The sequence below is a fragment of the Peromyscus leucopus genome, chromosome 10 (genome assembly GCF_004664715.2).
Source record: "Peromyscus leucopus breed LL Stock chromosome 10, UCI_PerLeu_2.1, whole genome shotgun sequence".
Taxonomy (NCBI): Eukaryota; Metazoa; Chordata; class Mammalia; order Rodentia; family Cricetidae; genus Peromyscus; species Peromyscus leucopus.
In genome coordinates, this window is record NC_051071.1 from 45598513 (window position 1) to 45619297 (window position 20785).

The 20785-nt window shown below is 36.9% G+C and overlaps 1 protein-coding gene across 6 annotated transcripts in view; it reads left to right on the forward strand.

Annotated features, from left to right (window-relative positions):
• Positions 1-20785, forward strand: part of Pcdh7 (protocadherin 7) — a 415069-nt gene that overhangs the window by 65949 nt on the left and 328335 nt on the right. Inside the window, exon 2 of one of the 6 annotated variants that reach the window (XM_028868153.2) lies at positions 277-1167. The exons of the other annotated variants lie outside the window; for them this stretch is intronic. Coding sequence (XP_028723986.1) covers positions 277-354 — 78 coding nt within the window. The 3' untranslated portion in view covers positions 355-1167. Of the gene's footprint in view, positions 1-276; positions 1168-20785 lie in introns of those variants that run through there. 6 annotated transcript variants of the gene reach the window in all.

The following is a 20785-nucleotide window of genomic DNA, read 5'->3' on the forward strand; positions in this document are numbered from 1 at the left end:
AAAGATTCTTATACCAATCAAACAGTTCTTGTCAGAGCTAACATCCTTGGGACTAGCCAGCTCTATTGATTTTGGTGCCCCAGGGTTGTTAATTGTAGCGAGAACTGCTATGTCTCTGTGACTTCTGAAAAAGGTTGTGGCCGCCACAAATACATCTTTAAGAAGGAAAGAATACCATTAGCCGAGATGTGCAGTTCAAGCTTTGCAACTAGGCTGGCTGGCAAAACCCTACTCACATCCCTGTAAAGCAGACATATATTTTTGTATTTTTTATAGGTGGATACAGTGCAGACCACGAACCCACCTGGCCACATTGAGGAATCGTGTAAAATCAATGTATGTGCCCGTAAGTGAAACACATGCCAAATTCCAACTCAATACGTTGGATCCTAATAGACCCGGATTTGTCTGGTGTAGAAAGAAATTGATTCCCAAGGGGCGAGATCACTAGCTCATTAAAGTGAAGCCCTAATTTTGAAGAACACAAAAACTTTCTGCTAAAAGAAATCAAGCAGTACTTTGCAAACGAGTGAAAACAATGAAGGTCTGAATACAGACTTAAAGAGGGATGTGAGAGAGGTTTTGCAGTCTTGGCAGTTCCCACGGGGAGAGTCAAATGTCCACAAACTCAGGAGTGTGAAAAGAAGACCAGGAAGCCCTTTCTTCACTTGCGGTTCAATGGACTCAAGTGAAGAGTGGCCATGCCTATCTTCCCCCGTTTCTCCTCATTACTGTGGAGATTACTATGAACATGTGTTCATTTGCCTTGCTTGAACTCATTGGATGCAATGTAGAAGTCATCAGGACCTGCGCTAGATCAACAAAGAAGTGGAAGTGTATACCTCAGGACCTAATTCTGGAAGCTAGACAACGTAATGCTATTTAATAAGGCACTGAAGAAGAAGTACCACTGCCAATCAGGGAAAGTGGGGAACTGGGGACTTGAGAGGAAATGCAATTTAGGTCATTCTGGTACCCACTGAACATGATGTATGAGGTTGTAGAAACGGAAGATAGATCACACCATATTTGAAAATCTTTTACACAATTTCTGAATGAGTTTAGGATTAGACACATAAGTGTTCAAGGAATACTGGCCTTTTGAGTTTGTAGTCCTATTCCTTCATGTGTGTAGAGGAGGGACTTTTTATTGAAAAAAAAAAAAAAGATAAGGTTGAGCTGCATGCCAGAAGCTCTTCACATTATTGTTACTTCCTCAATGGAAGACACTGTATAAACCTGCAGCCTAATTTTCTTAGGAGTGTGAGTGTAGATGTGTACAGTGGTGTGTGTGGAAGGAGATAAAATTTAACGAGTAACATTTGCACTTGGGTCTGTTACCTAGAATGTAACGAGGTCACATCAGTTGTCCTAAGTCATTTCATCTATTACTACTAATGATTACTATTCACAAAGCAAGGGATTCTAAAATAGTATGCCTGCTGCAGACTTTCTCCAATTAAATATGATATTTGATGTGATTGAGCCATTTATATTAGGATGGTTCTGATGTCTGATAATAATGACTGTAGCTCCAGTGAAATTAGTGTGCAGACAGTTGAAAATGCATATTATACTCCTTCAGGCTGTTTCCTTCAGTGACAGGACATGAATGAATCATGGATGCTAATATAGAAGGGACTAGGGAAATATTTGTTTTCTCAATTATAGCTTTTTATTCTGTCAGTAGGTTATGTGCATTTATCCCTTACATTTGTTCAACCTAAAATGTGTAACAAATAATCTTGTGTTAGTATAAATCAGGTAGTATATATTTGAAACAGATGGACATATTTTTTGTATTCACCATGTGCCATAAAATTTTTGAAACTACTGTCCTTTGGTATTTTTATTCATTTCTCCCTATCTTGCTGATTAATTTTATAGTTGAATTTTTACCTCTTCTTTCTATGTGACAATCAATTGCAACTGATCTTCTTATCTATAATGTTACAGGGATTTTTTTCTTTATTTATGCTATTATAATAAATTATAAAACTGTATGATTCTATTGTATTGAATATTTTTTGTGGCCAATATAATAAAGGAAACCTACTTTATAAGATGCCTATGTTTCTTATGTCAATAGTCCTGTTAAGCATGTTGGTGCACATTGGTACATATAACAGTTTCAGCTTACCGGTCTTTATTGGAGAAAAAAGAGCTTAGACACTGAAGATTTAAGATTTTTTAAAAATATATTTTGGGGGCTGAAGAGATGGCTCAGTGGTTAAGAGCACCGACTGCTCTTCCAGAGGACTTGGGTTCATTTCCCAACACCTATGTGGCAGCTTACAACTGTCTTTAACTCCAAGATCTGATACCCTCACATAGACATACATGCCAGCAAAACACCGAAGCACATAAAATAAAAATAAATAAATTAAAAAAAGAAAAAGATGTGTGTGCTACCACACCCAGCAATGTTTAATAATATATATTTTTTAATTAAAGTATAATTATGTTATTTCCCACTTCCCTTCATCCCTTCAATGTGTCCCTTGTCTCTTCCTCCCCAACCCTCCCATGTTCTTCCCACTGCTGTCTCCCTCTTAATTTTTTTGGCCTCTTTTTCTTTGATTATCAATTGCTACATATAAATATAGATGCACAAATATATAAGTACAATTTGTTTAGTCTGTTTTTGTTATTTATGTGTGTAGTTTCAGGGCTGACACTTTATATTGTATAACCAAATAAGGCCCGTGTCCTTGAGAGAGGCTAAGTGTACCTCTCTTAGCAGTCATTTGTTGCCTATAGTTCTTGGTCTAGTTCTAGGATTCTATGAGATTGTGTCCCTCCCACCAAAAGTGTCTGTTGATACAAACATTGTTCAGGTCTTGTTTATGAAGCTATTTTTAGGAGATGAGTCTCATAGCAAGCTTTCTGGTCCTCTAGCTCTTACAATCTTTATACCCTCTCTTCAGATATGGTCTTTGAATATTAGGTATGGGAGTTGTTTTGTAAATGTTTCTGTTGGGCCTGGGTTACTCACAATCCATCCATCTATGCAGTATAAAAAAAACTGAACATTTGCAAATCCATGTTTGAGTGCTTTCAGCCAAATCTGAGAAACTGTGCTTTGATATTCAAATTCAAATAGGCTTTTGCTTGTACCATCAATAAAATTAATTTTAACTTTCAATTTCTAAAATTTGATAATTTACAGATTTTCTAAACTGATACTCCTTAGTGACCCCGTTATTAATAAGCAATGATCTTCAGTATAAAGAGAATCATATGCAGTTTTCCACTTTAAATGACCCAAGACACAACCCACACCTTAAGACCAAGGTAACAAAATTCACAGTTGTTGCTTCTGTATTCTTGATTTACCCAAAAGGAAGCATGCCCTGGTATTTATGTTCTGGGATCAATAGATTCCCTCTAAGTTAATAGAAGCAAGCAACACCTAAGTACAAAATCATTGCGTTTGCAACAGAGAAAACAATTTTGTTCAGCCTAGAGTTGAATGCATGCCCTGGCAGACTCTAAGGGAGAGAGAGAACCAGTTTTTCCTGCTCTTTACCCCCCAAGGATTGATCTGCACATAAAGGTCTCCATGACTTCAAAGGCATTTCTGGACATGAATCAGGCTGGTTGAGTTCAGAGGAGAGGCAGACACCAGCCCCCGATGTTTATTGCTGTAGGCTCTTTCATCTAATGGTAATTCTTTGCTTAGAGGAAGCGACAACAGACAGAGTAGTCCTGTGACTGTTAAAATTTCAAGATGCATGTTTAGTTGCAAAGTACCTCACCAGGACAACAGCACTGTCATTTGACTTTCCTGCTACTACTCTCACTGTGGAAGTTTCAGGAAAGCAGAAGAAACAAAATGAAAGCAAATTTCTCTATCAACGGATCCAGTATATATGTCATGGATTTTTTTTCATTACTGTATACTGACTTGTAAAGCAGTGCTGTTTTCATAATCATAGAAGTGGCATGGCCCAGAGTTTCTCTTCTTTTCAGAGAACTAATCAAATTTATTGGTTTTAATTTTTTCATTTACCTTATTTTCTAGTCATTTGTACAATTCATCTAGACGATAAAATGTAATGGATCACATTAATTGATTTTAAAAGATTAGCAGTTGAGGTGGGAGGTTCGAAGATGTCACCTCCGCCTCCCGGTTCTAAGCCTCTGTTATGCCACTTTCTAAGAATTTTAGAGCTTTTCCTCATCCCTCTTTTTTTTGCTGAAGATTGTTGTATAAGTCTTGGAGCAGCTGTGACTGAGAAGCAGCTCAAAAGCTGCATGCAGATCAGATTTTCACAGGAATCAAAATTTCACTAAAGTAAAATCAGAAAACATTAAAGATCACAGTGCTTTCCATTGTAGCTCAAAATAATTTTTTTGAATGCCGCTTAGTTTACAGCCATGTTTTGATAAAAAATTAATTGAAAACTGAACTGATTTTAGTATTTTTCAGAACACTTTTTAAACAAGTTATTCTGGTGATGTATTAATTACTGTTTACTATTACCAATCTCATAATGAAGGTACTGGTATTGTCATTTTACCTGTCATACAGCTGGGAAAATAAGACGGCGTTTCAGTGACCAGTTAGAGCTACAAAACTAGCAGGAGCTGGAGCTGGACTGTATTTACACCCTGATTCAATGGGTCACACTCTAGGCTGCAAGGCTTTGGCCCCCAAATACTATAAAACACAGACACGAGTTTGTTGAGTTATATTGGGGGTACAGAAATGAATTTTTTGGATCCTTAGATCACAGATCTATCAGCATGAGATGGAGTCAGGCTGCCTAACTTTGATTTAAACACTGTTCTGAAGTTCTAGCATACAGAAATATTCGTTAAAGATAGACTCCGATGTAAACGATCTGCTTTAAATACTGTAGACAGGAAAGAAGGAGAACTCTTTTCCAATTTATTTGCTTTGTGGGCTAAACATATGTTCCTATAAATATGGAGTTTTACACTGAAACATTTTAAAATGCAGATTTTCTTCCCGAATCTAAGAGGACTGCAGAAAATGACAGCTGTATTCCTTAAGAAAGTGGAGTTCACAGTGCAATGGGGAATCCGTATGTGGGCACTTACAGTGCCCCACGCACAGGGGCTCAGAGGTCAGTGCTCTGAACCCAGACAGCCTGGGTTGGAAACATTCCTCACCAGCTGACTATTTGCACAAACACACCTCTCTGCTTCTATTTAATCCCGCACACCTTTACAAAGTTAACAATGTCTAGCCCATAAATTAACGATGACAAACTAAGGATGTTAATGTGGGCAATATATGTATGTCATACTATCAACTAATTCAATGTTTCCAATCATTAATTTTCTTACTAGTGTTTTTATAATTGACATTGGAGTGTACTAGAGTGGGTATGGCGGGTGTTCATGAGCTAAGAAAGAGCTAATATCATCTCAAAAAGGGAGATGGAGACTCCTACAGTAACTCAGCAGAATCAGGCAGATAGGGGATCTCCAGGGAAATCCACCAGTTTCTGGTCTGCTGATACTCAAAACCTAAGCTCTGTGTGCTACGGTTTTCTCAAGCACAGCCAAGTTAGAGTGAACCGGGTAAGCAGGGATCAGTCTTTGTCTAAGCCAATGATAAAAGTTTTCAAGAAGAATATTCGAAGACCATCTTACCCGCAGGTGAAAGAGCACAGACTTTCCTCCTGATATCACTATCATAAAATTATAAATTTGTTTCTAAAGAATAATAAAAACTAATGGTCCAGTGGTTTACATGACCACTAGACACGTGCATTATTTGTGTTATTTTTTGCAAATGTCCAAGAGATATTTGTTGTATGAAAAGGGTTTTATTTTGAAAGTTATTAAGTACCAAGTGTTCTGTGTTTATTAAAAGGTAGGGTTTGAACGCGCAAGATAGAAACAATATATATGCCTGTACCATTGAATTGGATAAAGTTTAATATTTGCCAATCAGTGGCTTTCAGTTGAAGCTCTGTGGTTGCTTGAGCACTGGAGAGGATAAAACAAATGCCATGACCTTCATTTTCACCTGTTTAAAACCCCTTCTTCAATAATGTAAGCTGTACCTGGAAATGATGGCCTCAGAAATGGCGCCATAGCAGTCTTGAAGCACGTCACTTGTGAAAATGGGAGAAAGTTCTATTTTAAGTTCCTATCACCGTTTAGAAGTGGAGCATTTGAAAAGAAACAAAGCAAACTCAGGAATGTTATGAGACTGCAAGTTTGAGGAATTTTTGCTGTTTAAATGACAGAGCTGGACTCTGTGTGTTTTATGTTAACCGTAGCATGACCATGGATCCTATGCTGTTTTCTGTAGATCTCTGATGGGAAATTATCATTGCCGTGATTAAAAGGAATCTCTTCCTACCTCTATCCTCAGATGTTAAGGGAATGTTAAGTACATTCCTCATGTTGAGGCTCAAGCACCCTTATGAGTACAGTTCAGCCTATTTTCTAATTGCTGCTGCCCAATTGTGTTGGTGAAAAGTCTGTCCTTGTGGGATCTAAGTGGGATCCAGGTCTCTGATCTTCCATCTTTTCTGTGTGTCTAGCTGTGAATGGGGAGTCAGCCCAGGCTTTTTTTCTCCCATATATGTCACACTCATGAAAGACACAGACATTCGGAATGTGTATTCTGGAAACATCAGACACTGGATGCCTCCTGATAAAACATTTTAGATGGGCACAGCTAGGATACATGAACTTTCTGGTGACTTAATACCCAATAAAATTTGTGACATTTTTGAACTTAAAGTTGAAAGTCGATTGTGATAGTCGTGTTATTGAAACAAATGTGCGCAAAGAATAGCATTGAAAATATGAAGGGAAAAAAATCAAATGAATAACATGGACCTTTCAATAAAAATCTTTTGCTGAAAAGTTACAGAAATACCTTACTTTTTACATTGAGAAGTTGCTATAATTCTTTAGAAGGAGAACTTCCATTTAGTCCTACATTAAGAGAGACTGTATTCGAATGAATACCAAGGAATGTACCAGCACAGGACCTTTCTTGTCTTCCAGCATCCCAAATTTAATGTAAAGAAAAAATGCAGTCTATATCTTGCATGTAGGCTCTGTATTCATAGGCTGTTGCCATCTGAGATTAACATTTGGGCTAAAGAGCATGATTAGAGGATTTCAAATTAGTGGTTACCAATTGGAAAATGACACAAAAGTTAAAACAAAGTAATACAGCAATCTATTTTGTGCAGTATATTTCTTCTACTATTTAATTAGCAGCTTAATTAGCATGATGTTTCATGTTGTGACCTAAGCCATTCTATTCTCAAGAGGTTTAGTGAAGACAATGAACAACAACAACAAAAAAAGAAAACTACACTTCAAAGTGTTGATGGATATGTCAGGTGTTACCAGAATTAAAAATAATTCTTCACAAAATAAGAGAATGCCCACCACATTTTTCTTGAATCCAGAACCGGCATTTTTAAGAAGACTCTTTTACAATGTGAAATGCTTCCAGGAGTAAAAGTATATGAACTAATTCTGTGTGCTGTAGTCAAATGAACCACATTTTAAATTCTAAGTGACCACAAACCAATGCCTGAAGGATTCTCTTAGATAAAAAGATATGACTCTCGCTGTTTTGAGAGCAAACATGAAAGGCAGGTATAAAGATAATCAGATTTTTGAATATATAATGTGACTCACAGGATTCTATTAAGAGCCATTGAAATGATTTACAAAGGGTGGCATTCTGGAAAGTCTAACAGCTCTGCTGTTGGACAGGCTTGAGGGAAAAATGTGACTTAGAAATAATTTAGCCTGTGTGTGACATGAAAGGGTCTCTCATCTTCTCTTTGCTCTCCCTATGAGGGTGTGTTCAGATGGTGAGCATTTGTCTCCATTATACAGGATGGATGGATCTGCCAAGCCTCTCAGTCATATGCTAGGAGAGTAGCTCTGGTTTGTCAGAGCAGACAGTGGCCACGATGGTTTTCCTCTGAAACTCTGAAATGCAGCAAATCTTATCGAAGGGTTAAACTGCTCAAAATCAAATTCATGCAAAAGAATAAAATATTTCACTATTATGTGAATGAAATTCATTCTACAAGGAACTATAAGGAATTTATAGGAGGCTACTTTTATTATTGACAAAACCGTACCAGTAAGAACTTATTTAAGGTTTTCATTTTGCCCTTATCTCTACTACCATACACTCACATGACCCAATTTTTGTTTAGTAGGACTTATTATCAAAGGTCATAATCAATATAAATAGAAATGGTATGGATCATTAACTGATGGCATGCAGTCAACCAAATTTCTATTTTCTAGAATACAGATAGACTTGATTGGTGATATGAAATTTGTTCTGGAAATAACTGGGCTGGGACAAACACAAAGATGTGTACATATATGTGTATACACACACATACGCAAATATATGAAATTAATTGAAAAGAAATGCGTGTGATATTTCTCAGATCAGTTTTGAACTGAAGTCACTAAGACACTGCTTCATTGCCTGAAGACAAAGGTTTCATTTCAGTTTTCACGGTTTGCTCTCACTTGTCTGTTCTTGGAAAATTGTGATTCACAGAGATGATGAAGCTGATGAAGATTCTCTCTCCCCAGTCTGAATGAGTTTCACATCATACATACGTAGAAATGAATGAATATGGGCTTTTAAATGTGTGTGTGTGTGTGTGTGTGTGTGTGTGTGTGTGTGTGTGTGTGTGTGTATGGGGTGGTCTTTTATGAGACAGGATTTCACTCTGTAGCTGTGGCCTGCAACTCACTCTGACTCAGAGTGTCATGAAACTCCACACAATTCTCCTGCCTTAGCTTCTCTAGTGCTGAGTTACAGTCATTAGCCATCAAGCACAGCTGTAACTTAAAGACATAATTGGTTCTGGGGATGTAGCTCAGTTGGTAGATTGTCTGGTTAGCATACTAAAGTTCTGGGTTTGATTGGTTGGCCCCTCCTAATCCAGAGTGATAGCAAACAGGCCAGGAATCCAGGACTGGCCAAAGGTTTGACCTAGAATATCAGGAGTTCAGGGTTGTCCCAGGCCTCAACCAACCCTGGCCCACTTGTTCTGTGACAAATCCAGTCTCAAACCTTTTTTAAAAAGGACATAATTTGTAAATTGAACAATGAAGAGTTTAGTCTATTGATTATGTACTGATCTTTGAGCATCTTTGATAATTCTTGTGTTTAAATGAAGATGATAAAACACTCATTGTGTTATGAAAAATGTGGTTTGTAACATATTAGACATACTCGTATATGATATATCTACAACTGCCTGCCACATTTTGATCAGCTGTAAATGAAAGCTGCTACAGCCATTGATGTTGGGTACAACTTAGCTACTTCCAATGAGCTAAGTTTCTAAAGATTTCTGAATGTAATACATAACTATGTCAGTCATATGCTATGTACCTGTAAGTGCTATCTGATATAAAACAAATCTTACATAAAAATAATCTATACACATTCCCCCGCCACACAAGCATATCATCACATCTCTCTATCTGTCCATAATTCAGTCTTTCTGACTATCCATCCATCCATCCATCCATCCATCCATCATCTATCCATTCATCCACCCACCCATCCACCTTTATTTTGAGTTTGAGACAGTCTGTTTGTAGTCCAGGCTGTCTTTAAACCATAGAAATCCTTTGGCCTCAGGCTTCTGTAAACTAGGATTACAGGCATGAGTAACCATGGCCAGGTGTATGTTTAACAAAGGGCTTACCTTAATTATAAGCTAGACTGAGATTCCAATAATAGATTGTAACTAGAGTGTTAGGGCAAAACCCTGGCTGCACTGATGGGCCGTGACATTGACGTGTAAATCAAATAAGCCCTTCCCTCCCCTAAGATGCTTTTGTTCATGCTGTTTATCATGGCAACAGAAAACCAGAACATGGTGTGTCTAACTTAACATTTTTCCTTTAATGTTTTCAGGAATTGAAAGCTGATTTTAGAACCATTTGTTGGTTTAGACTTTATAACCTTAATAAATGAGCTTGCTGCTTTGCATTGCTTCAAAGGGGTGTTTTAGAATTGTTTGGAGCATACAAATGTGTTTATAAAACATGGTAATTTTTGTAAATGAGAACATAATAAAAATGATGATCAATGCATTACTCTGAGCTGCTTCCACAAGGATTTCTGAGTTTAGAAACTATTCATTAAAACAAATACCAAGAAAATATGCAACAGTTTTTCAGTTTTCATTATTTATTTTCTAATAGGATGCTGGAGTGTAATTAGGTAAATTCATATCCTCTTTTCCACTTTGTTCTTCCTTTGTTTTATTATATCAAAACTTATAGGTAGTGAAACTTTTTTTTTTTTTTTTTTACATATTTGGATAGGATCTCACTATGTACACTAGGGAGGTCATGCATGCCTTTCCCTTGGGAGGATTCAAGGCATGTATCAGCACAACAGGTCAGGATGCAACACACCTTTAAACAGGACATTGTTTCATCAACCATTGAATCCTAGTTACCATTCAATTTTGCTTAAATGTGAGGTTTGGGAACAGGTAATTCTTAACATCTTCAAATGCATTGTTGCAACTTTTCTTACTAACTTGGTTCTCAAATGTCTGCTGCAGCTGGATAGTTAGGTTGACTGCATGTCCTGTGGATGGTTGTGGGTATCCCTCAGCAGTGACTTCCACTTATCTTTCAGTCTGCATTTTAAACTGATTTACTTTTATCACTGTGAATAGACATTTCGCAGTTACTGTACAATCTAATATTATACGAAAATATATGTTCAAAAAAGCATAAGCTTTTTATATGCTGGTATTTTATGTAACTGATCAAAAGGATGAAATTAAGTAGATTGGAATTAGGCTGGGAGTACTTAAATTAAATTAATTTTAATGTTGTGGACATTTATTTTCACCAATTCAGATATGAAAAACAGCTCATCATCAGTTCTGCCCTGTTCATACTCCCAGATCTTTCAAGGATAAAACAGCTCATTTCAGAAATATTTAGAATGGTTTATTTCTAATAAACCACAAATATTTTAGTCTTGGAGTCCTGTTGCTCTGGATCTAATATCTCTCTCTCTCTCTCTCTCTCTCTCTCTCTCCCCCTCTCTCTCTCTCTCTCTCTCTCTCACACACACACACATACACACACACACACACACACACACACACACACACACACACCTGTACTTTCATATTTCCATAAGCCTATCTTTTAGTCATTCCCATTATTTATAAGAGTATTTTCTCACTTCATAGTTTGCTAACAGGCAATTCTATAAAAAAAAGTTAAGAATTTATTATTATTAGTGTGTGCATATGCACATATATGATGTATGTGAGAGTGTACTCATGAATTACGTACATGTGGAGGTTTGAAGACAACTCTGTAATGTCAGTTACTCCTTTCATTTTTACATGGATCCAGAGGATTGAACTGAAATCATCAGGGTGATGCAGTAAGTGCCTTTACCCCCTCAGCCATTTCCCACGTCCCATGCCAGCTCATTCTAAACCACACTTTAATCTAATCCTGCAATTCGTTTTTTTATTTTCATCTAGACACGAGTAAACCTTATCATTGTGATTCTTCTTTTATTAAACATTTTCCAGCCGAACAGAGTGTTAATCTTTAACTGTAAGCAAAATTATTTGTGTGGGTTTTATGGTGCCTAGAACTTTTAAGTTTTGATGATTCTGTGGTTTTGCATATTGGTATATGCATATTTTGTTTCATTAACATATCTCATAACTATGTAAGTACACATATGATTAATATTTACTGTTCCTCCACTACCAGCCTTGTTGAGTTCTTTGCTGATAGGAGATGCCCACAAAACAGAAGTTGAATGCATTTTATCATATAAACGAAATTTTTGTTTTCTGGGATATTGAACAGAGTCTATGGCAGCCATCCAATAAAATTTATTGAATTGCTGTAGTATATTAGGTGTTGTGCATATTCCATTCCAAAGAAGTACGAAATGCTGGGCAACACCTGCAGGGCCTTTTTTTGGTTACATTCTTCTGTAATATTCAGGATCTACTAGTTGTAGAAATTCAGTTGTGGGAAAATAAATGTATGTTACCTGGATGTAATAAATACAGGATGTGAATAGCTAAACACCTAATGGAATTTCAAGTAAGTATCAAGGAAAGATGGCATTACAGAAAATTAAAACAAGATAAAAAGAGTTAAGACATTATATTCAGTGTTAATGTGGTTCAACTTGATTGGGGAAAATTAAAGTCAGGTAACTGGTTTCTAAACACAGAAGGGTAGAAGTCTTGGATTGTTAAGAAAACAATGTAACAGAGAGAAATATGGATGAAGAACACAAACATCACTTAAAGAACTTAGTTTAAATGCTTAGCTGGATCATATTTCCTTTTAGAATCTCCACTTCAGTGGCCATACTTTATGCAGCATAAGAAATAATAGAGGCTAACTGCAGCCATTTGTAGACACCAATGCAATGCAGTTCTCTGGAGATTTATCGAGTTACTAGAAGATTAACTATAGTTAACAGCAACAAAACAAGAAAACTACATGTACCCATGGTTCAAAAATACACAGAGATGGATTCATTCTTTTCCCAGAGTCCAGTTTTACTTGTAACAATACAGTAAATCTATGTGGCATTTGGGAGGCACAGAAAGCATGATTTTATTGTAAAAATCCCCACATTCTAATACACAAGAGCCAAAGAGACTATGACATTAAGCTGTAATCTCAAGGAAACCATGCCCACAAGGCTGTGCTGAGTTTATGGGTTAGGAATGCAACAAATTCATGGTATTCCATCTCAACCATAGTCTAGACTTATTGTGTAGCTTATAAGCTGAACTTTTTTCTGTTTATCTCCAGATCTACATTTCTCTGATTTTTATTTTAAGGTATATTATTAAATCTTTTTTTTTTTGTAATTTATGATTAAATTTGTCCTTCGTGGATAAAGAATTTCTGCAACAAATAATACAGATATTATTTCTTTTCTTCTTCTTCTTCTTCTTCTTCTTCTTCTTCTTCTTCTTCTTCTTCTTCTTCTTCTTCTTCTTCTTCTTCTTCTTCTTCTACTTCGACAAGGTCCTGCTCTGTCATGTAGGCTGGCCTTGAATTCACCACATAGTTTTGATTGGCCTCCAACTCAAAGGGAACCTGACCGCTGTGCCTTAGATTTGTGAGGGTTTGGATTATAGGCAGGTGCTGTATGCCCTGCTTGGATATAATTTTCACACTTCTTCATTTTATAGGAAATGCTGTTTTCTTAAAAAAGAAAAAAGCAGTAGTTCATAAGATCTTTCCATAAACAAAGGAAAACCAGCTTAGTGACAGGGAAATTTCAAAATCATCATCAGTATGGAGGGCACAGTCTGGATAGTTACTTGTTTTACTTTTCTCTTTTTTTTTTTTAACATTTAATTTCAATAAAAGATATGCTACTGGCTGGATGCTTTCTGTCTGGATGTATTCTGTCTGATCTTTGACTTGCAATAAAGAAATCCAGCTTCAATCTGTCAAAACTGAAGTCACCATAGTATTCTAGGGGCTATCTAGAGTTTCAAAATCTAGAACCATTTGTCTTTAAATAATGATTAATTCATGGTCCCTAACTTGTCAGGGTTTTCTATGGAAGATGTCCTGGAATGTCTTGTGAAGCCATTTTTTATTCATGAAATGTAGAGGTTGTACCTACTGTATTTAACAAGGGACTTTATAGGAGATGCTAGCAATAAATACATATATAGTCTTTAGATACTGTTTCTAATTTGACTTATGGTTTTTCATAAAATTTATGCTAAAAGTAATTAGAAGTCATGTTCAGCATATCACATAATTTTTGTTGTACATTTATTTGGAGCTTTGATTCTTGATTAATTTCAAAAAAAATTCCATCATGTTTTTAATATTGTTCTTGCCCACATGTGACAATGAAATACAATGTCTATTCATTGAAACGGTTGAAAGAATTTATTTTCAACTTTTACTTACAAGTCAAATTTTCTTATCAATATTATGTTAAGATGGGATATCATTCCCATAAGATGGGATGTAATTTAAGTTTTTTCAGTGTTTGATTTATGAGTAACAACTATATTTTCAATTGTTATCACAATAAAGACTATTAGTAATCTCAATACCAGTAGCAACTATATCTTCCACTGTTATCAGAGTAAAGACTATTAGTAATTTCAATGTCAGTTCTTTAATTCTTGAGTTGACTTGACTAATGCATTAAGCAAAAGAGCATCTGTATTAGAAGAGAGCTGGCTTATTTGAGACGCACACACATATATGTCAATATATCTATTTATTTAAAAAATGGATCTGCAATGCAGATTCTCTTTTCATAGTGTTACTTCATATATGTGTTTATTTGCCTATAAATATATTTGTATATTTGAAGATGCTTAGAGGGCTATAATAACTCAATAAAAAATATCTGTTGTAATCCAGGCACTATTTGAATCTAGGAATATAAATCTTAGAAACACACTTCCTGTGCTACTGAGGGACTCATTCCAAAAAGAGGGGACACTGTGTAGTAAGAACTGGGGAGAAAGAGATAATGAAGAAATTAAGGCACTTGTGAAAAGGGTTTAAATATATATACACATACATACACACACACACACACACACACACACACACACACATATGTTTCTGACTTGAGCTTTACAATAAAGGAAATTTCCTCAAAGTAAGTTAAAAGGAAAAGGCATTTTATCTCAACAAGAAATAATGAGAAAAATCTAGAAGTTTACCATTTATTAAATAAGAGGTACATAATCTCTGTAGGATAGGCAGTTGAGATGAGTCTACATAGGAACTGGAAAGAGTAAGCTTGCTCAACTCAAGATGAACTTTGACTTTCACCCCCAGCCAATTGCTTTTCTCCTATAAGCATTTGAAAACAGCTATAAGCTCTATAGCAGGCCATCATAGGATAAGAATTTGAAGAACATGGTTCTGCTCAGAGTGGACGGCAGTTCATAGTAAAATCACTGAAGGAAGTGATTCTTTTCAGGGAACCAGAGAATTAGATGGAGTCACATCATACGTTCTGATGGCATGCACACTCGCATTGACCTTGGATATAGATCTTGAGGTACATGGGCAGATAAGTATGTGATATTTTTATGGTTGAGTGGATATTGCAGAAGAAAGGAGAGAAAGATGGAAATAAAGTTTGTTTCAGATTTTAGGTTCAACCTTTTTAATAAAAAAGTGAAATTTGAAATGTAGGAGATAATAATTTGGAAAGGGAATTGCAGGTTCATTTATACTTATCTATAGATAATAAGAGAGAGAGAGAGAGAGAGAGAGAGAGAGAGAGAGAGAGAGAGAGAGAGAGCGAATACAAGAATATAATAATACAAGAGAGCACATAGAAAGAGAGAATACTGATTTTGATGAATCACAAAAGGATGACATAAAAGTCAGATAAGTAAATTTAGAATGGCAGGACACCCTCAAGTGACCAGAAGAAAGAAAGAAGTCATTTTAGTGAGAATGGATATACTAATAATACCAATAAAAATATCAACAATAAAAGCAAAATCAGTAACTCTGACTCGGCAATAAACTGTCAAAAGTTTTGTGAATTTTTTTTTTGGCTGGGAGATTTTAATGACTGCTTCTATTTCCTTAGGGGTTATATGTCTATTTAAATAGTTTGTCTGGTCTTGATTTAACATTGGTAAGTAGAATCTATCAAGAAATTTGTCCATTTCTTTTAGATTTTTCCAAATTTGTGGAGTACAGGTTTTTGAAGCATGACTTAATGATTCTCTGTATTTTCTCAGAGTTTATTGTTATGTCCCTCTTTTTATTTCTGATTTTGTTTATTTGGATATTCTCTCTCTGCCTTTTAGTTAGTTTGAATAAGGGTTTATCTATTTTGCTGGTTTTCTCAAAGAAACAACTCTTGGTTTCATTGATTCTTTGTATTGTTCTCTTTGTTTCTATTTTATTGATTTCAGCCCTGAGTTTGATTATTTCCTGCTGTCTATGCCTCTTAGGTGTGTCTGCTTCTTTTTGTTCTGGACTTTTCAGGTGTGCTGTTAAGTCACTAGTGTGAGATCTCTCCAAATTCTTCATGAAGGCACTTAGTGCTATGAACTTTCCTCTTAGCACCACTTTCATTGTGTCCCATAAGTTTAAGTATGTTGTGCATTCATTTTCATCAAATTCTGGGAATTTCTTCCTAGACCCAGTGGTAACGCATTAGAGTGCTGTTCAGTTTCCATGGGTTTGTAGGCTTTCTGTTATGGCACATTTATAGCATTGGAAATCAAATTTGTAACTAAAAATGTTAAAGTGAAGTCATCTTTGTGAGCCATTTTCTTAATTAGAGTTACTATTGTTGTGATGAAACACCATGACCAAAAGCAAGTTGGGGAGGAAAGGGTTGATTCAGGTCACAATTCTATGTTACTGTTCATCACTGAAGGAAGTCAGGATAGGAACTCTGATAGAAAAGGCATGTACCTGGAGGCCGGAGGTGATGCACAGGCTATGGAGCAGTGTTGCTTATTGGCTTGTTCTCATAACTTGTTTAGCCTCCTTTCTTATAGAACCTGGAGATGGCACCATGCACAGTGGGCTGGGCTCCCCTTCATCAATCCTCAATTAAGAATATCATTCATTAATTAAGGAAATACCCTACAGCTAGGTTTAGGGAGGCATTATCTCAGCTGAGGCATTATCTCAATTATCCTTCCTTTATGTCACCTTCACACAAAACTAACCAGTTATGAAGTGGAATTCACCAAGGAGAGGTTGAAGTGACGTGGCCAGGACAGGGAAAGATTTGCTCCACCTTAGAGCACAGAAGTAAATATGGAGTAAACTCTTGCAAGCACCACTGCATAAATGGCTGAAATCAAATTTTCTCATTTTATGTAATAACTAGGCCATTAATACAGGACATGCTGAACTTCCTTATTGCCAGTTTTTTTGTTTGTTTAAAGAAGGATATATTGAATGACAGACCTACCAAACTAAAGTCGTAGGTAAAATGTAATTTTCTCAAAGGAAACCACAGTGACCTTATCAAAAAGAAAAGAAAAGATAGACTACAAAATCTTAGTGTAAAAGTGAACTAGGCATCTTCAACTTAAATGTGAGGGAACCATGTCTTGGAATGTTAAATAACATGTCTGAACTCACTTCGGAAGGTAAATGAATCTACAGTAAAGCCCAATCCCAACACTAGTTATAGAAAATTGAAGTATGAGAAAATGGTAACTTGTAAGGACATGTTTTTAAAGAGTTTCATTATTATTAGTATCAGGTATGACAACAGCATCAGGAAGGAGTATATAAAGATGTTGAATCTTGGCAAAGGTAAAAAAACAATGCCACCCAGATCTGATGGACAAAGCATTCAAGATCCTTCCATGGCACACAGTGAGGTGCAGATGAGCAAAGACTCAGATAAGTAGAGCGACACGGAGGAGGGACAGGGTGGGGTTCACAGCTGATGGCCTGAATGTTCTCTGTAGGAGGTGGACCCCTCTGTGGAGAGTGAAGGCTGTGAGGATGTGGGTGGGCACCCAAGGAGGGTGTAGTGGGAACAGCTGCTGTGTGGAATGGTAAGACCTGCCAAGTAGGAGTGAGTAACCCTGCCGCCGAGCAGCTCAGGCAGGGTTCAGCTGACATGGGAAATCAGAAAATTGTAGCAGAGTCAATCAGCGTGGTTATTCAATTTTCTCAGGAACTCTTGGCAGCTCAGGAGGAAGAGGAGAGCACACAGATGGCAGGGCTGATTTGGTAATAGGATTGAAAAGGCAGCTGTGAGAGAAGGTCAAAGACTGGAAGAAATCAATTGCACCCATGAAAGTGTGTGAAAAATGGTTATGCGGGGCGGGGGGTGGGAGGGGAGTGAAAATTGGAGGAAGATTGAAGTCATGCAAGGGGGGGGGACTACTAAACCCTGAGAGGGCAAAGCAGTAGAGTTCATCTGCCTCTGGTCCTTGAGAAGAGGTTTTCTTGGGTCAGTGGTGCAGGTGACCTGGAAGAAGAATGTCACCATCCTAGATATTACACAAGAGGACAGCTCTTTGCCAATGAGTGTGAGTTGTCAAAGCTCAATGGCTGGGGAAACTACTGAAGAACAAGGTTGAAGGAATTTTGAAGATAAATAGAGAAGCAAAGCATTGGACAAAGCTAAGCATTGGACAAAGCATTGAACAAAGCATCTAAGTCATCCAAAACAGCAAGGAGTCGGAGAAGAGAAAATAACAACCTACTGTCAAATTCCTCAAGTGAGTCAATGATGAAAGAAGCATTTCTTCTGCATGAGAAGCCTTAGGAGGGCACTGGACAGTTTGAAAAATTCCAAAGAATGACCACTTTCCTCTTCACACCGGAGCAGTAGCATCATTAACAAAAATGTCATGTCATGCATGTGCATGAAACTCAATGCCTCCCACACATGGGATTTCAGTTGGTAGTTGACCTGTGGCATGCTCCAGTCACTGTATTCCTTCCTGTTTACTGGGTCATGCCAATTTACAAGTAAACCTAAAGTGCCTTCGTCTATTTTTAAACCACAAGGATCTCTGACCTCCTCCAGTAATCACCCAGTGTTTCTAATGTCCTCCATCATTGCTTGGAAAAGTATTGGTCCCATGACTGTTCTCCAAGTTCTTACATCTTAAGTCTCCCCCCCGGCTCCTCCAAGGGACTTTTGTCCTTGCTGTACTACTGACAAGAGTCTTAACAAAGTCACCAAATCTCTATTTGCTGAAGCCAGTGGTCAGTGTGGTTTATTTGTCCCAATGTTCATATTGAATGATTGTTCACTTCTTCTCCCTGGAACATTTCTGTGCTTTCATGATCCCTTGGCTTTCCTGTGTTTGCCACTAAACCTTACTAGTCTTCTTTTTTGTTTTATGAGATGCCTATGTCATGATGTGACCCCAAGATTTTGATTTCATGTATTATCTGCTAGGCTTCTCCTCTGGACTCTGATCACTGTCTTATCTACTTGGCTTCTCTGGTGGTATGGAAGTTTCTGGTTTCAGATTATCTTTGGCTTTTTCAAACGTCATCTCTGGACTAGGGCTAGCTAATGAATCCTAACACTTTAGTTTCCTTATCTCTAAATTAAGGACAATAATAGGAAGTACTTCGTGATGTTTTGTGGGAGGATTAAATAAGTGAAATCATGGAAATGTTTAGAAATGTGTTTGGTACATTCAATAACTAATAAGTATTCATGTTATGACAGGCATAGCAGGACAAAAGCAGAAACACTGATAATTCCTTAAATTCTCTATTTTGTTTGAAGGTATTACCAAAATGCACATTGAAAATTAATGTCTTTTGCATGGTAATGAATGTGGACACTTCATCCCCAAAGTCATATGCTTATAGTATTTGGAAGTGAGCCTTTGGGAGATAATTAGAGCTAAATGAGGTTGTGAGTTTGGGACACCAATGATTGTGTGATTGGCTTTGTAAGAAAGGAAAGACATTTGAGCTAGCAGGCTTGCTCTGGCTCATCATGTGATGCCGTCCACCACACAATGATGCGGCAAGAAGGCCCTATCCAGACACAGTCCATTGATACTGAAGCACCAGATCTGTAAGCTGAGTTAGTCTATATACTTCAAAATTATATTGTCTGTGGCATTCGGTTTTAACAACAGAAAACAGGACCAGACTTACCAGTTTGCTCTTCTTTTAAAATTTTTTTCATATGCATGAACAGTATTAATATTTTCCCAGTTTGTACAGGATAAGACCACATCATAATAGAGACTCAAGTCTGTATTATGCTACTCCGATACACTAGTAATTTGTATTCATATCAAAAATCCATACCAAGTCTGACCAGTTTTTACACATTTTCTTCTAATTCAATGTTGTTCCTATAGTCCCTATAGCATAATCTCCATGGAGTGAGCGCTCTAAAGCGTAAATGAACACATAGCCTTTCACTCTTTAAAGTTTCTGGTCATTTTTATGGTGGTGTGAGAATAAAGTCTAGTCTCCTAAAGTGATCCACAGCAGGCATTGAATGTGTAGCAGCCTGCCTCTGTAACCCCCTCCTTTAATTCGAGCATTATTCATAAAGTCAAAGCTGTTCTGACACCTCTTTGTGTGTGTCACTCAAAATGCCACACGGTTTTCCATGTCAAAGTCTTTGAACTTGTTCTTTTCTCCTCATGGAACACTCTTCCCCCTCACACCTCCAGTCTGCCTCTTTTCCATCATGTAAACCTCATGCTCAGTGCCAAATCCTCACAGCAGCTTCCTGCCTGTTTCATCATGGTGCTCTGCTTCCTCATTTCTTTAGCATTCATTAGGATTTGCAGCCTCTGCTCCTACCTAAGTTCCCACACTCATCACTTCTAAACTTACAAAAAAAAAAAATAAATAAAAGGATCTGTAACATTAGAGTTGCACTTGTTTTACCTGATTATTTGCCTTGTGGATACTAGATTTCTGCAGGATTATTTCTGTATGTACTGGGACAGATGGTTGGACATTCAGTGATTCATTGATGTCTGATAAATAATTAGGCATTGTTCTATGATAAGCATCTCCAGCTACCCTCTTCACCTGTTGATGTGAATGAAGAACTATTAGCTTTGGATTTGTGCTTCTTTTGAAACGATTATATTTTTGGAAAAGTTATTCTTCTGGCACAATTAAGAGCTCTAAAGCAACTGTTAAAATGGTGTGAAGATTGCCTTTAAGCTCAAAAATACTTCACTTGAATCATTGTCTAACTAATAAGGTTAATGAATTAGAAGAATCTAATTTCACCAGTCATTCCCAAAGGATTAGGCCAAGAAATACAAGCAAATGT